The sequence below is a fragment of the Medicago truncatula genome, chromosome 1, assembly GCF_003473485.1.
Source record: "Medicago truncatula cultivar Jemalong A17 chromosome 1, MtrunA17r5.0-ANR, whole genome shotgun sequence".
Taxonomy (NCBI): domain Eukaryota; kingdom Viridiplantae; phylum Streptophyta; class Magnoliopsida; order Fabales; family Fabaceae; genus Medicago; species Medicago truncatula.
Genome location: NC_053042.1, coordinates 20,500,963 through 20,516,701, shown reverse-complemented (window position 1 = coordinate 20,516,701; position 15,739 = coordinate 20,500,963). Strand labels below are relative to the sequence as shown.

At 34.6% G+C, this 15,739-nt stretch overlaps 1 protein-coding gene and 1 pseudogene across 2 annotated transcripts; both read left to right on the top strand.

Moving 5' to 3' along the window:
• Window positions 1-7,228: 7,228 nt before the first annotated feature.
• LOC25483287 (probable E3 ubiquitin-protein ligase RHC1A) lies at window positions 7,229-12,956 on the top strand. 2 transcript variants are annotated; one of them, XR_003009205.2, is made up of 3 exons: window positions 7,229-7,527; window positions 7,887-8,782; window positions 10,042-12,956. XR_003009205.2 is itself a non-coding variant. In XM_013611960.3 (2 exons), exon 2 carries the CDS (start codon window positions 7,915-7,917, stop codon window positions 8,683-8,685), a length of 771 nt encoding a protein of 256 aa, XP_013467414.1. In that variant the 5' UTR covers window positions 7,229-7,527; window positions 7,887-7,914; the 3' UTR covers window positions 8,686-8,874. The 2 variants fall into 2 exon arrangements, 1 of the variants encoding a protein (XP_013467414.1); XM_013611960.3 differs by lacking the exon at window positions 10,042-12,956 and having other exon boundaries at window positions 7,887-8,874.
• On the top strand, window positions 10,528-14,795 carry LOC112419126 (nuclear intron maturase 3, mitochondrial-like; annotated as a pseudogene).
• Window positions 14,796-15,739: the final 944 nt, after the last annotated feature.

The window sequence follows — 15,739 nt, the reverse complement described above, 5'->3', positions numbered from 1 at the left end:
TGATTCAATATAATGATGTTTTTTTCGTGCTTCACAAGTGAAGAACTTAATTGTGGCCTCACCTTAAAATCCACCATTTATTGATTAATACTTAGAATTTTTTTAATTTTATTTTAAAAGTCACTTTTTTTGCTTGCGGTAAAATAATGTTTTTCAACTTTATAGCAAACTATTTGTCAAAAATCATGTAGAAAACTAAGTGGTTTTCTAATAAAGGGTAATCCGAGAAAATCTAAATTAAAATCTTGGTTGAAATAATATTTGATTAAACTCTACTTCTATGTCACCCAAGTGCTATCCCAACAACTTTAGTCAAACTTTACTTAATTTGGGATGAAAATTAGCTAGACCGAGTTAGAATTTTCAAAGTCTAAGCTTGGTATGAGAAAATAGTTAAAGACCTAAGCTTACTAAAACATGTTAGCTTACGTAAAATGTTATTTCATGTTAGTTTACCTAAGCAGAGGTTATAGAGATATCATTGTTTGCCATTGTGTCCAAGATAAATCACATTCATAGTGGATTCATGTTCTTAGATAGACGAATCAAAATTGCATATGTTATGGCGAAACATGGTTTATTTTTATTATTAGACTTTGGCAATTACTCCCTCCGTTTCTTTTTAAGTGTCTCTTTTGGAGAAATTTTTTGTTCCTATTTAACCGTCACTTTCAAAGTTCAATGCATCATTAAATGTTGTTTTACCAATATTATTCTTTGTTATTTATTGCGGAGAGAGAAATATATGAAATGAGATGTTAAATTAATAAGGTCATTATAGTAAAAGTATAACTTATTGCATCAAAAGTAGAAACAATTATTGATTGTCTTGGTTTGTGTAAAATGTTAAAAAATGACAATTAAAAAGGAACGGAGGTAATAAATGTTTTGAATTTGGTCATTTTACTAGTAGTGCATTAAGGACAGATGCTTCTTCTCTAAGTTTTTCCAGAGTATTATCAAATGAACAAAATGAGGGAAAATTCTTATTGATCATTGAAGTGTTACACACCTATATATACAAAAGTGAGTATGAGCTTTGTAACTAACTCAACTAACTAAAGAAGAAGAAAGTACAAAGACTAAAATACCCTCTAACAATTACTTGGGCTACAAGCTATCTATATTATTGTGTTTATTTTCTTCTATGTTTAATACAGAGGTTTTTAGTTTATTTTCTTGTGCGTCTTAGCACCTTTCATTCCCAACAAAAGTTATTAAGTTATATTTTTGTATTTAACATAATATTTAAAGATAATATTATGTTTTTTTTTTCTAAGTTGTGCACACCAACTTAGCAAAAAAAAAACATAATGTCTAAAGAGTATGGCTTTATATCTCATGAGAATTGCTGTTCCCACATGTTGTTTGGCTGTGCCACACGAGTAAAATACCAAAATGCCCCTCGACAGTTTGCTACTGATGTTTTTAGGAAACCGGCGGCAGTTAACTGCCGAAGTTTTTAGGAAGCCGGCGGCAGTTAAGTGCCGAGTAAAACCTCGGTAGTTAACTGCCGAGGAAAACTGAACATCCAAAACTTCACAAAATTCTCAAGTTCTCTCAAATCTACTACTACACTCTTGGAAAAAAGTAACGATCACGTCTCATTGAAAATTGCTTATTATCAATACATGAAGTTACAAGAACAAACTTTAATTTTCATTGAGTCTAAGTATTTACATTCCTCTCTCTCTCAAGAGCCAAGTTAAGGTCTTCACCTTACACTCTCTTTTCCTCTCTTATCTCTTGATCTGAAACTATGGAAAGAGTTGTCCTTTGTGCAGCACCTATCATTTTTAGATACCATTTCCAGCCATTGTCATCAGCTTTAATGTTTACTATAAATTAGATCTATTTAATTTATATTTTTCTCTTAAGTTCTACTATTTGAAACAAAATAATTGTTTCTCATCCCTATTTTTCCTACTATCAACTTATTTTTATGTTTTATGTTTTTAATGAATTAATGATCATGGAGATGATGATCCAGTGAAGAACCCGAACAAATGTTAATCTTCCAAAGCAACCTATATTTGCACATTAAACAAAGTAAAAAAAGCCCATGAAATTAAAAATAATGTCATCAAAGTAGAAATATACAAATATACAAATATACATAACTCAATGTCATCAAAAGACTAAAACTAAAAAATAAGTCCTAAAAAAGGAAAATAGTACTACTGGTCCTGATCCTGCTGATGGTGCCTCCTCCTCGGCCTCTGGGCTCTCCTCCTGGTCAAAATCGGCGCGATCTGCTCCCTCATATGGGTCATGGCCTCAAACCACTGCTGAGGGGTCATGCTCATGACCTCCTCCTGGCCAAACTGCGCATCAGCGTAGGCAACAGCGCCACTAACCATGTCATAGGTGTCAGGCGAGCTTCTCGCCTCATACCGCTGCCACTGCTCTGCAATGATCTGCTCTTCATTTGCAGGCCTCGGAAGATCTCCTGGAATAGGTGGCAAGATCTGAGGGTGAGACACCCTAGTGTACCACAGGACATAGCCATCCGCCACCCGCCATGTATCCTCTCCTGCCTGCTCACCCCGAGCGTCCGCCTTAAGCGTGTGAGTGCCGAAGTCGACGAACATCTGCACAATGGAAGGCAGGGGGAGGTCCCTAACATCAGTCGGATGTCTGGGGATGGTCTGCACGTATCCGTACTGCCTCAAAACCCTCTCGGGCAAGTGATGGTACACCCTACGGACGCCGCACATAATCCATCTAGAATACCAGAAAACCTCCTCGAAGTCCTGGATCTCTCTGTGCTCCTCGTACGGCCTCCAGCATACATCATCTAACTGTATACGATCGAGCAGTGACAGATACGTGATCCCCTCCCCATGACCCTTCTGGAGCTTCCACCTCGTTGCAACCGGATAGTTTTTCAGGTAGTTAGTGTTGAGATCAACACTGAAAAACCCTGGAAAATGCGCCAAAAACCATGCCTGCACAAACCAAACAAATAACATTTATAAATTATTACGCACGGAAAAATATAACAAAAAAATAAAAGTTCACAAAAAAATAAAGTTAACATAAATATAAAATTTCAGTTTTCTTACAGTGAGCAGTGTCACGCTCCCCCCAAGCGCTCTGTGTCCAGGCCTACATGCATCCGCCAACTCGCCGTATAGGTAGGCGAGGGTCATAGCTCCCCAGGAATAATTACGCATCCCTGCGAAGCCGTCCGCCATGGTCGTCAAATATATCAGCTCGATGCGCTTGTTGCTTCTATCGCCAAACAACAAGCATCCGACCAAGTACAGAAGGTAACACCGGACGCAGTATGTCCTGACCCTCGCCAGCTCCTCAACCTCCTCAGGATCCTCCGTACCCGCCAATACGTTGGCCCTACCAAGGTACGAGGTATAGAAGTCCCTCAGCCTGGGGTAGCTAATGTACCCACCGTACTCCTGGTTGCAGATCTTCTCAGCCTCATGATGGGCCACACCCAGATACGTCATCAGCAGTGCCGCTCCCTCATGCTTGGGCATCTTCTTCCCATGATCCAACATCCGCCCCTCAATAGGAAGATGCGTGAGACATGCGACATCATCCAATGTCACAGTCATCTCCCCCATCGGCATGTGGAAGGTGCTGGTCTCCGGATGCCACCTCTCGCATAAAGTAAGCAGCAGGGCATGAGACACGGTGGAGTACCCCAAGTAGACCAAATCATGTAGCCCGCTCTGCTGAAGCGCATCCCAAAACCAATTCTCATTCCCGTTAGGGCGTCCGAGAGTGAGAATCTTCGCCCCATGATTAATCGGTTTAAGCATGCGGGTCTTACGAACCTGAAATAATAGAAAAATAAATATGGATATAATAATTAAATATAAAAACACATAACAGTGTATATAATAATTAAAAACACATATAAACAAAACAATTAAACATAAAAAATAGAATTAAAAAAATAAACATATAACAGTGTATATAATAATTAAAACAAACACACATTTAAATAAAATAATTAAACATAAAGAAAAAGAATTAAAAAAAAACACATATAGAGGTGGATATAATAATAAAAACAAACACACATTTAAAGAAAATATTTTAACATAAAGAAAAACCAATTAAAAAAAACACATATAAAAGTGGATTTAATAATTAAACAAACACACATTTAAATTAAAGAAAATATTTTAACATAAAGAAAAACCAATTAAAAAAAACACATATAAAAGTGGATTTAATAATTAAACAAACACACATTTAAATTAAAGAAAATATTTTAACATAAAGAAAAAACAATTAAAAAAAATACACTTACATTATTTGAATTATACCAGAGTGGCAACGCCACATGACCGGCATAAGAGTGGAGCAAGGACAAGTCAGCCGGTCCACCAGGAAAGGGAGGGTCCGTAGGTAACACCTCCGGTGCAGCAGCTGCTGCAATGTCATCCTCGTCTCCTGCATCCTGCTGCTGTGGTATATGATCCTGGTCATATCCACCATCCGTCACATCATGCTGTACCCGATCCTGATAGTTCAGGTACTCCACCCCAGTCTGGTCAACAACCTGTGACTCCTCAGGCTGTGTAGCCTGAGAGCTTCCTGAGTCATCTCCCCTCCGACCTCTACCCCTCTTTGGGATGTGGCCGCTTTGTCTCTCCCTGCAGTGGCTCTGAGTCATGGCACGCCTACCACCAATCATCTTCGATGGATCAATGGGGTCCTGATCGGCCATATCTACAAAAAAAAAAAAAAAAATTAACATCATTTCAATAACCTAATCAAACACATTAAATCTAAACTAAACATAAACATAAACATAAACCTAATTAAACCTAAACTAAACTAAACCTAATTAAACCTAATTAAACATAAACACATTAAACCTAAACTAAACATAAACATATTAACATTAACATTAAAATGAACATAATTCTCGTGTAACCTAAACTAACTAAAAAATCAAAATAAACTTAACCAAACTATAATTAACATCATTTCTATCATTTCCATAACTAAACTAACTAAATAATCAATAAAATTGTCATTGAGACATTTTATCGAACACTTTGTGTGCAAAGTATAAAACATATACAAATTGTGTTCATTTGCCACCATTCAAAGCCACATTATAATTTAAACTACATAGGCAACATCTACATTCATTTATCAATACATAAACTACACATGCAATGATGAAATTGTCAATTCATTTATAAAACCTAACCACATGCAAACTACTCAATTTTTTTAAAAAACTTAACATTAACATTAAAATGATTGACACAACTTACTTGTGATAATGCGCACTTGATTTGCTTGCAATTCGTGAAAATGGATTTGGTGAAGATTGGAGAGAAATTGAGAATTTTGAATGTTTTTTTTGTAAATGGGAGGTTCTGGTTCTGCGTTCTGGTTATGTCCAGATTTCCTCGGCAGTTAACTGCCGAGGAAATCCTCGGTAGTATGCTGCCGCCAGTTTACTCAAAACTTCGGCAGTTAACTGCCGAAGGGCATTTTGGTATTTTACTCGTGTGGCACAGCCATACTATATGTGGGAACAGCAATTCTCATATCTCATTGGACCATTCTCAAACCACTTCGTCCTTAATCGCAGACTAAGTTTTCTTATTGTATTTATTGCAAGTACATTTGATGCCTACCGTATTGATGCATACTGATATTGATATCCAATTTTTTTTTTTGGTCAAGTAGCCACTAAGCTAGAACTCACACAATTTAATTATGGAGAAGTGGAGTGTCCGGGGTTCGAACCCCGACTCTTGCATATAAAATGCGATATCCCTACCAACTGAGTTAAGATCACGGGGATTTGATATCCAAATTTTAGTTTTGTAATTTAACACGTCTATCTATAATAGTAACAAATTGTTTTGATGTCGCACACTTGCCTTTTCAATGACATCAACTCTCTTATTAAATTTGTGAATTTTTTTAAATGTATTAACTTATATTATTATTATTATTAAATTCATGTCATAAACATTTTTTTAATTTTTAATATAGAGTGGTTTAATCTACGCCATCCAAATCAATCTAATTTAATAAATGTACATTTTTTTTACTGAAACTAAATTAAAAATCGGGTCATCCGATTCGATCAATAAATCAATGAACTAATATCTTAGACTGATTTGACCGTCATACTCCATTAAATAGTAGTATCTGATTTCTCATAACCAATTAATCGGTGATTTCTAATAATATAGCCAATTTAGAGTAAGGATCATCTCTATCTATAAAAATAGATAAGATGATACCAATTACAAAGATATACTAATACTAAAAAAATATGTTGCACGTCCTGCCACTAAATAGGTTATATCATCATTAATTTTATTTACTTTTTCAAAATTTTATGTCTTTATCTCCTAAAAAAATAAAGAATGTCATAAATAGAGGTGATCTTAACTTGTCAATTTAATTTATGGTGTGTTTGTTTTAAGTTCATCAAATTTATTTTTAGAAATAACATTTCTTAGAACATAAAGATGAGAATTTTATTCTAAGATATTTAGAAAAAATATGTTTGTTTAACATTATAATGTTTTTGAGAACCAAAAAAGTAGGGATTATAATAGGTAATTACACATGAATTTGTTCCAATCTTCATGAAAACTTTACTCTCACCATTTTCTTTAACTAAATTTGTAACAAATAAAGGTCATGTATATTTCTATCCTTTTATTCTCATGAATTTACGAATATAACTTACGCACCCATAATACTTAAAAATGAAATGAAAGGGAAATTTAATTAAGGATTAAATATATTTTTAGTCCCTACAAATATGTTAGTTTTTCGTTTTAGTCCCTCTAAAAATTTCCTTCAACTTTTAGTCCCTATAAAATTTTCAATTTTTGTGTCCCTTTTTAAAGTAAACTCATATATATTTTTTTTATATAAAATTTCCCAGAAAATTCAAAATATTATAAGAATCACTCCAAAAAAATTTAGAATTTTTTAACAAAACATGAGTTTAATATGGATTTTTATGGTTAAAAATTCATATTTAAGTTGTGTTTTGTTTAAAAATTCTAATTTTTTTAGAATATTTTACACATTTCATTAAAAAATACAAAAATTAAATTAAAAATAAGGAAAAAAATAGTGATTAAAATTTTATAGGGACTAAAAATTGAAAGAAAATTTTAGAGGGACTAAAATAAAAACTTAACATATTTATAGGGATAAAAAACATACTTAACAATTTAATTAATAGAATAATTGGAGATGCCCACAATAATTGGTCTTCCTCTCTCACTCACACAGTATCGGGACTCGGGAATGTAATAATAATAATAAACGATGTTATCAGTTATCACGCTGGAGTCGATTGAGTTGCAAAGAAAGAGACAAGTAGAAATAAAATGAGATTGAGGAGAATGTAGCAGCAGAACAGTAATATTGAACGAATTGACGTTAGGGTAGGTAAAAGAAAGAAATTAGAATCAGAGTTGTTTCTATCTGGTCTCAATTCTCATTTAGAGCTTTGCATTCTCTCTCTCTCTCTCTCTCTCACTAGATCCGTAATTGAACCAGGTACGTACGATGTTTCCTTTCCTTTATCACTTTCTATTTCATTCAACAGATTCCTTAAATTAATTAATTTCCCTATTTTCTCCTCTGGATTTCAAACATCTCCAAAATTCTCTTATTTTTGTTAACCAATTATTAAATAAAAAAAAAATTTAATTTATTATTGCTTGGAATTCTGCCTATGGTATTGACAATGAGATTTTAGAATTAACTGCTTGTAATGTTGTTGCCTCTTTGATGGTCAAATTGAATTGGATGTGTTGAGTTTGAGTTCAAGAATGCTTGTGTCATGGGTTGGGATAAAACATTGTAAGATCTGATTGGTGGTTAATATGTGTACTGCAATGTAACTTAATTTGCAGGCTTGTTTGAGAACAAGTAGAATAGAGGATGTCAAGTAGTACTGGGGATACTCATTGGTGTTATAATTGCATGAGGCCGGTTCGATTGGGACGGATACATACTGTTTGCTCTAGTTGTGATGGGGGATTTGTTCAAGATCTCAATGATATGGTACATTCTAGTTATGGCGTGGACAATGTTGAAGAACTCGGACAAAGGCATCAAATGGATTCAATTCCCGAACACGCTCCAAGGTTTACTACTCCTTTGTTAATCTATGGTGGCCAAATACCATTCAGGTTTTCTAGACAAGGTGGCATTGATGCTCTCTTTAATGGGACACCAGGAACTGGTGTCACGATAGGTAACTCGGTTAATTATTTTACCGGTCCTGGAGTTGAAGAATTGTTAGAACAGCTTTCTGCTAATGACCGCAGAGGCCCCCCACCTGCATCGCGGTCATCTATAGATGCAATTCCTATTGTGAAGATATCGTCGAGGCATCTTCGATCAGATCCACATTGTCCAGTATGCCAAGATAAATTTGAGCTTGGGTCTGATGCAAGACGAATGCCATGTAAACATATGTTTCACTCGGATTGTATTGTACCATGGTTGGTTCAGCATAACACCTGCCCTGTTTGCCGTCAAGAATTGCCACAGCAGAGTGGAAGAAGGAGAAACCCTTTTTCGTTTTTGTGGCCTTTCGGCTCTTCTAATTCTAGAAGTAACGACGGAGCAACTGGAAGCAGCTCACTAACACCAGGTATACCTGAAAATAGCCAGAATGCACAACATTCTGGGTGGCCATTTGAGTGACTTTATGCTGATGGAAACATACAATGGAATGATGCTGATTGCTTGGAGTGAAACCTTATGAGACCTGAGTCTATCACTCTGTATTTGTTTTCTAAAGGTTTGAACTATTTGTATAAACAATTAGTTACATAAATTGTTTGAATTGATATTTATGTTAATATCACTCAAAAAATAATTCATTTATGTCAATATGTTTTTTCTTTAATAAGTAAATAATTGATAATATTTGAATTAGAAGCTTTCAAAAAAGCTTATGCATGTAATTTTTGTTTCAAAAGTTATTTATAATCTTGTAAAATACAATAAAGAAAAGAAAATTATTTAAATTTTCATAATTCACAGGACGCTAGGGACTAACATAATGGATATAGCAAAACGCGAGGGGCTTTAAGGCTTTGTTTAAGAGTTTGGCGGGGAGAGGGGAGGACTTTGGAAGGATGAGATTAGAGGGAAAAATACAAAAATCTTCAAAAGTTTTTGAGAGTGTTTTTCTAGTGAATGAAAAAAAGAATACTAATCATTAATGTACTTTTAATTTTGTGAGTATTATAACAATATATATTTGATTTGGAAAATTCACCCACATTTCCAAAAGAGCAATGATATTTTGACATCCATTTAAGGACAACTTTGGTGACAACTTTGTTTTTCTCTCTTCTTATTGGTCAAAAACAATGAAGAGAGAAAACTTTGTTTTTCTCTCTTCTCAGCTTTGATCGCACATAAAATTGATGTGTGTCTAGAAATGGGGAAAAGCAATGAAAGTGGATTGGATTATACACGTCTTTGCCTTTAAAAGGGAAACATTGGCAGTGGTATCCCTTGACTTATTTAACTAGTATTAGTTTGGTCCCTTAACTTATTTAATTAGTATTTGTTTGGTCCCTAAACTTAACGTTTTTTTGAATTAAATTAACATAAGAGACCAAACTGATACTTTAAATAAAGTTAAGGGACCTAAACGGATCTTTTATTACTTATGGGACCAAACCGATACTTGAAATCAAGTTAAGGGATCAATTGAGCATTTAAGCCTATTTTTTTTTACTCATTATGTTCTGTTAAGTTGGTACAAAGAAAATTGTGACTGCGTCTCATATCTTCAAACTGGACTAGAGTATAATGAATGAGTATACTATTGAGAATAATGACTTAACAACCATTCTAAATGTCACCCTATCATATCTATATGACTACATCCTGATTGATTGTTAAGTCATTCACATCACTTTATCATCTTATGTTTTGTCAAAGTCTTCTCATCACTATGTCTTCTTTCTTTGAAAGTGATGTTTTAAGTTTCACTTATTATAATCCCTACTGTGAAACTAACTTATTTTTTATTTGATTATCTAGGTTGCTGGATGGACCCAAGTATACGGGGACATGCTGACCTTTGCCACCATCAGAGGAGCAGGCCATGAAGCTCCTTCTTCCCAACCAGGGAGGTCTCCGGTGCTTTTTAAGGCCTTTTTGGAAGGAAAACAGCTTCCAAAACATTGAAAAATTCATTGTAGTATGTAATTATCATTAATCTTTTTCGGTCAAATGTTATTTTTATTTATTTATTTTAACAGTTAGTGTTGTTTTACAATTACAATATAGCATCAATGAAAATTAGAAGACTTAATTACACATTTGGTCCCTTAATTAATTCGCAGGTTTCGTTTTGGTCCCTTAATTAATAAAAATTTCGTTTTGTTCCCTTAAATGTGCTTCTGTTAGTCAATTTAGTCGGTGGCGGAGCCACGTTGCATTGAGGGTGTGCACGTGAACCCCTTCAATTTTAATATTTACACTTAAAATTGTATGTTTTTTATGCGTTGAATCTAAATTGTGACATTGTGGTTGGCCAACGTCACAATGTCACTCAAGAATGCCACCAACTTCACCAACCTCTTCCAAAACGTCGTCGCTTCACCCTCCGTCTTATTCACCGCTTCCCACACCGTTTCATCCATACTCCCTCGTTCAAGAGCTTCGCGAGAACCGTTTCTATGTTGCAGCATGCTGTGTTACAATCACCCAAAACGGTTCTTCCTTGGTTTTACCCAATTTGAAACTCAAGGTTGTTATGGAAGCTGTTAGGATGGTGTTGGAAGCTGTTTACGACGAAAGATTCGTCACATTTTGCTACGGTGGACGCGTTGGGATGGGTAGACACACTGCTATAAGGTATTTGAAAAACACTCTTCAGAATCCTACTTGGTGGTTTACTGTTAGGTTTAAGCTTCATAGATTTGAAAATGCACATGTTGAAAAGTTGTGTTTTTTCGTTTAACGTAAAATCAGAGATTGTGTTTTCATTGATTTTATTAAGAGGTTGTTTGAATGTAAGGTTTTGGTGATTGAATTGGGTGGTAATTCGTTAGGAAAAGGGCTTCCTCAGGAATGTGGGTTGTGTTCTATTTTGGTGAATGTTTATTTTGATGGGTTTGATAAAGAGATTCAAGAGATGCGGCTTCGGGAAAATCAAGAGAACTGTGAATTGAATTCGAAGATGGTTTGTTCTAGTTTGGGATCTGATGTGTTTTACAAACCCGTTAAAGTGTATGTGGTTAGGTATTTGGATGAGATACTGGTTGCTACTTCGGGGGGATCCAAGTTGTTGGCTATGGATATGGACTTGAAGATGAAGGTTGTCAAAAGCTTGGAGCTTGGTTTGAGTTTGCGGGTTGATAAATTGAACACGGCTATTCATAGCGCAGTGTCGGAGAAGATTGAGTTTCTTGGGATGGAATTGCAGGCTGTTCCGCCCTCGGTTTTACGCCCACCTATGTCAGAGAAAGCAATTCGAGCATGGAAGAAGTACCTTAGACAAAAGGAAGTTAGAGCTCTTGAGTTCAGAAATGCTAGGGCGAGGAATAGGAGGATATTGGGGTTGAAGATATTTAATCATGTTTATAAGAAGATGAAGCAAAGTGATGGGTTTAAGTTTGACTTTAGTATTGAAAATGAAGTCCGGGAAATTTTTAAATCTTGGGCAGATGAAGTAGTGCAAGAGTTCTTGGGGAGTGTGGATGAGTGTCAAGAATGGCATCGGAGTTTAACAGCCGGTGATTTTCTTTCCTTGAGACACATTCGAGATCAGTTACCGCCTGACCTTGTTGTTGCTTATGATAAATTCCATGAACAGGTAGATAAACATTTGAATCCTGTAAAACTAAGGAAAGTAATTGAGGACAAAGAAAGAAAAGAAAACCAAGAGGAAGAACAAAAATATTCAAAAGGAACAGTTGAGGATTTGACTAGGTTATGTATAAAAGTAGATGCACCAGTAGGTCTGATAAGAAAAGCTGTGAGGTTGGTTGCTTTTACGAATCATATGGGTCGTCCAAGGCCTATTGAATTCCTCGTTGCTCTTGAGGATGCCGATATTATCAAATGGTATGCCGGCATAGCAAGAAGGTGGCTTGACTTGTTCTGCTGTTGCCACAACTTCAAGGTGGTCAAATCTATTGTAAGTTATCACTTGAGGTTCTCTTGTATCTTGACATTAGCAGAAAAGCACGAATCCACTAAGCGTGAAGCTATAAAGCATTTTAGCAAAGATTTGAAAGTCTATGATATGAATGGAAATGATGAAATACATTTTCCCACAGAGAAGGAGGTTAAGATGATGATGGGAGATAGAAATCTTTCAGATCCAAAACCTGTAGATGGGGTTTTATCGTTGGCAACAGTAAGACTGGCATCTGACGAGCCTCCCACACGTTGTATTGCTCATTTCTGTGACAAGACGATAACAGTCTTTTATCGGGTCCGATTGCTACAAAACAGTTTGAATGTGAACCCAATGGAGAAAGAAAAATGGGTGCAAGGGATGGGAGTAATTCATGAAAGTCTGAACCAGAAGTGCCTCCCACTCTGTACCAATCATATACATGATTTTTACTTGGGGAGAATCACTTTTCAAGACATTGACTGTACCTCTTGTGTGGATGTAGACTGACTGACGATTGCTACTGCTAACTCATTTTTTAGTTTGATTAGAATCAAAGAACTGAGTTATTCACACTTAACCAAAATTCTACTAATTTTTTTTCATTACTCATCCCTAGACAATTCTCATATTCATTTCTTTCTTATAGAATATGCAACTGATTCCAATTTTGTCAATCATCTCTAGCTGAAAAGTCAGGCAGTATCCATATATGCAAACTTGTTTTTGCTGTTTGAGCAACAAATGCTAAATTGTTTTTTCTTATATTCTTGTTTTATTTTTGAAGTCAGGCAGTCACCATATCTCCTTACATTCCCTTGCATGATTTTCGGCATTTGTAGACCAATCTCCTCTTGACAGCTGTTTGTTTTGTTAGCTCTCTCCAATTGCTTTATACTTGCAGATTCTCCATTCTCCATCTATAATCGGAAATTTTTCCTCATTTATGTCTGATGAGTTATTCGCGGTATGCCTGATGTGTTATTCTCTTGTATCTTTTAAATCTGAGTATCTTTATTTTTCAAATCCTTTATTCATGTTCTTTGGTTATAGTATAGTAGTGAACTATAAAATGTATATTGCTTTTTATCTGGCTGCATGTTGCTTATCCTGAAGCTTGCTTTTTATTTTGAGATTATAATGACAGTTGGATTATAGAAACACAATATGTTCACTTTAATCTGCAATATGATAGCCCTCAGTCAAATTATCCACTCTTTTACAAAATATTAAATATACAATTAGCTTCTCAAACTTGAAAAAAGTCTATTTCGATGTACAACAGCTGTGACCTTTTCTTGAGAATAGAGTTGTTTATAAAGTGTTCATATTGCAGATTATAGTTATGCTGAACCAACAGCTGTGACCTTTTCTTGTGACCTTTAATCTGCAATATGGAAGCAACAAGGGTTCCAAAAGCTAACCTATACCCCTATACCACCGACTATCCCGTGGTACTAAAGTGTTCATTTTGGTGGTTCATAATCTGCTTCAATTTTTTATGACATTATTATTAAATCTACTGATAATTTGCAGATCCCACCAAAAGCCAGAACCCAAACACCGCACAAAACCAGAGCCATTTCAATTGGAGAGTCTATTAAGACATAAGGAAGAAATGCAAAGGGAACAAGAAGAAAGACTTAGAATGGAAAGAGAAGAAGCACAGATGAGAAAATTTAAGGCACTGCCAGTAAAAAGAGTGAGAATTCAGGACTTTTTTTTAAGCATGCGTACTTTCTTTGAAAGAAATTTAAACCAATACTTTTTTTATCCTTTCGAAGCATGCATATTTTCAATGATGATACAAGTAGTGAGCCTAAATTTCTTTTCATATGAATGTACCTTGCAGGGACCCAATCCCAGTTCCAGAGAAGGTCCGCAAACCCCTTACACAAATTCAAGAGTTTGATTTACATTTGAATCATCGAGCCGTGGATAGAACACAATTTGATCAAAGGTAATGAAATCAGTCCGTTTTTGTCTTCAACTTTAAATATTTAGGATAGCTGGGAAAAAAGTATTTATTTATAGTTTGACCAATTCTCAATTAATTTTTACAGATTAAGGAGAAAGAAATGGTATAAACGATACAAAGAGAAACGTGAAGCAGCAAGAATGGTATGAATAAATTCATTGTTACTGTCAGAGGATGAATTTAGTTGCATGAATGACTGATCCTGATTTTGCAAACATGAACGAACTTTGCAGATAGAGGAAGAGAAGGCACTGAAAAAAAACTAGTTCCAAATTTTAATAATCCTTTTTGCCCTCAAAAGTAAGTCATGCATCTGAAACTCCCCTAAACTATATCCCTATTTTTTCAACTTTTGAATTGAATACTTATAAAGCTAGCTGCACTCTATTGTTATCAGGACTTCTAAAACAACAAAACTCATGTCACCAAACTTGTGTGCACTCCAAAGAAGACGGTTCAATGGTTCCACAACTTCGAGTCCTGCTACTAACATGAGATGATTGGAGTATCAGATCTGATCAAAGTTTGGTGTTCAAGAATTCTTGAATCCTTGACACCTCACTAGGTGTCTCTGTAATAGTGTAATAGTTCTGTATTCTTTGTTGTAAATTTTTCTAAATTGCATTCTGTATCTTTGACTCTAAAAAATTTCTGAATCAATGTTTTTTGAGAATTGCTGTTGACACATTAGCTGGCTGAGAAACACGAGTAAATTACTCAAATGCCCTTCGGCAGTTAACTGCCGAATTATGAAACCGGCTGCAGTTAACTGCCGAGGAAAATTAAAACTTCGGCAGTTAACTGCCGAGGAAACCTCAAACCTATTTTTTTTTTTTTTTTTTTGACAAAAACCATAAATATTCTTTAAGAATATTCCGCGGTCTTCATCATTTTTCATTGATTTTTCTTAATAATTCGTTTTTAATTTTATTGATTTGCCTTCCTTATTTATTTTAATTGTATTACTCCTTTCATCTTTTTTTTTTTTGTTATAACTATTTTGATCTTTCTTCAACAACAGTGAATATTTTATTTCCAAAGAACTTTCATGGAATTTTCTTCTTTTATTTCCTTTTTCTTTATTTTAGGCTTAACATTTAAGTTCTCAAAAAACATTTCAATAAGTGTAAAAATTAAGTATTTGAAAATTGTTTTGCAAATTACTTAAATAAATAAAAAATCTTTGTACACAATTATTTTGATGTAGAAAATATAACAACATATTATACCTTAAAAAAAATCATTGTGCACAATTATTTTAACGATTTTTTTTTTATTATTTGTATTTAAGTAATGTGCAAAACAATATTCAAATGCTTAATTTTTACATTGATTTAAATGTTATTCTTATTAAGATATATACACATAAGTATAATACTGCAATTGTTTGAAACGTATCAAAATAATGATTGAAACATTCAAAATCAATAAATATTATTAAAGACAATTTATGGTTTTTGTCAACAAAAAAATAAAGGTTTGTTATTAATGACAATTTATGGATTTTGTTAAAAAAAAAAAAAAAAAAAAAAAACAGGTTTGAGGTTTCCTCGGCAGTTAACTGCCGAAGTTTTAGTTTTCCTGGGTAGTTTACGGCCGAAGTTTTCCTCGGCAGTTAACTGCAGCCGTATTTC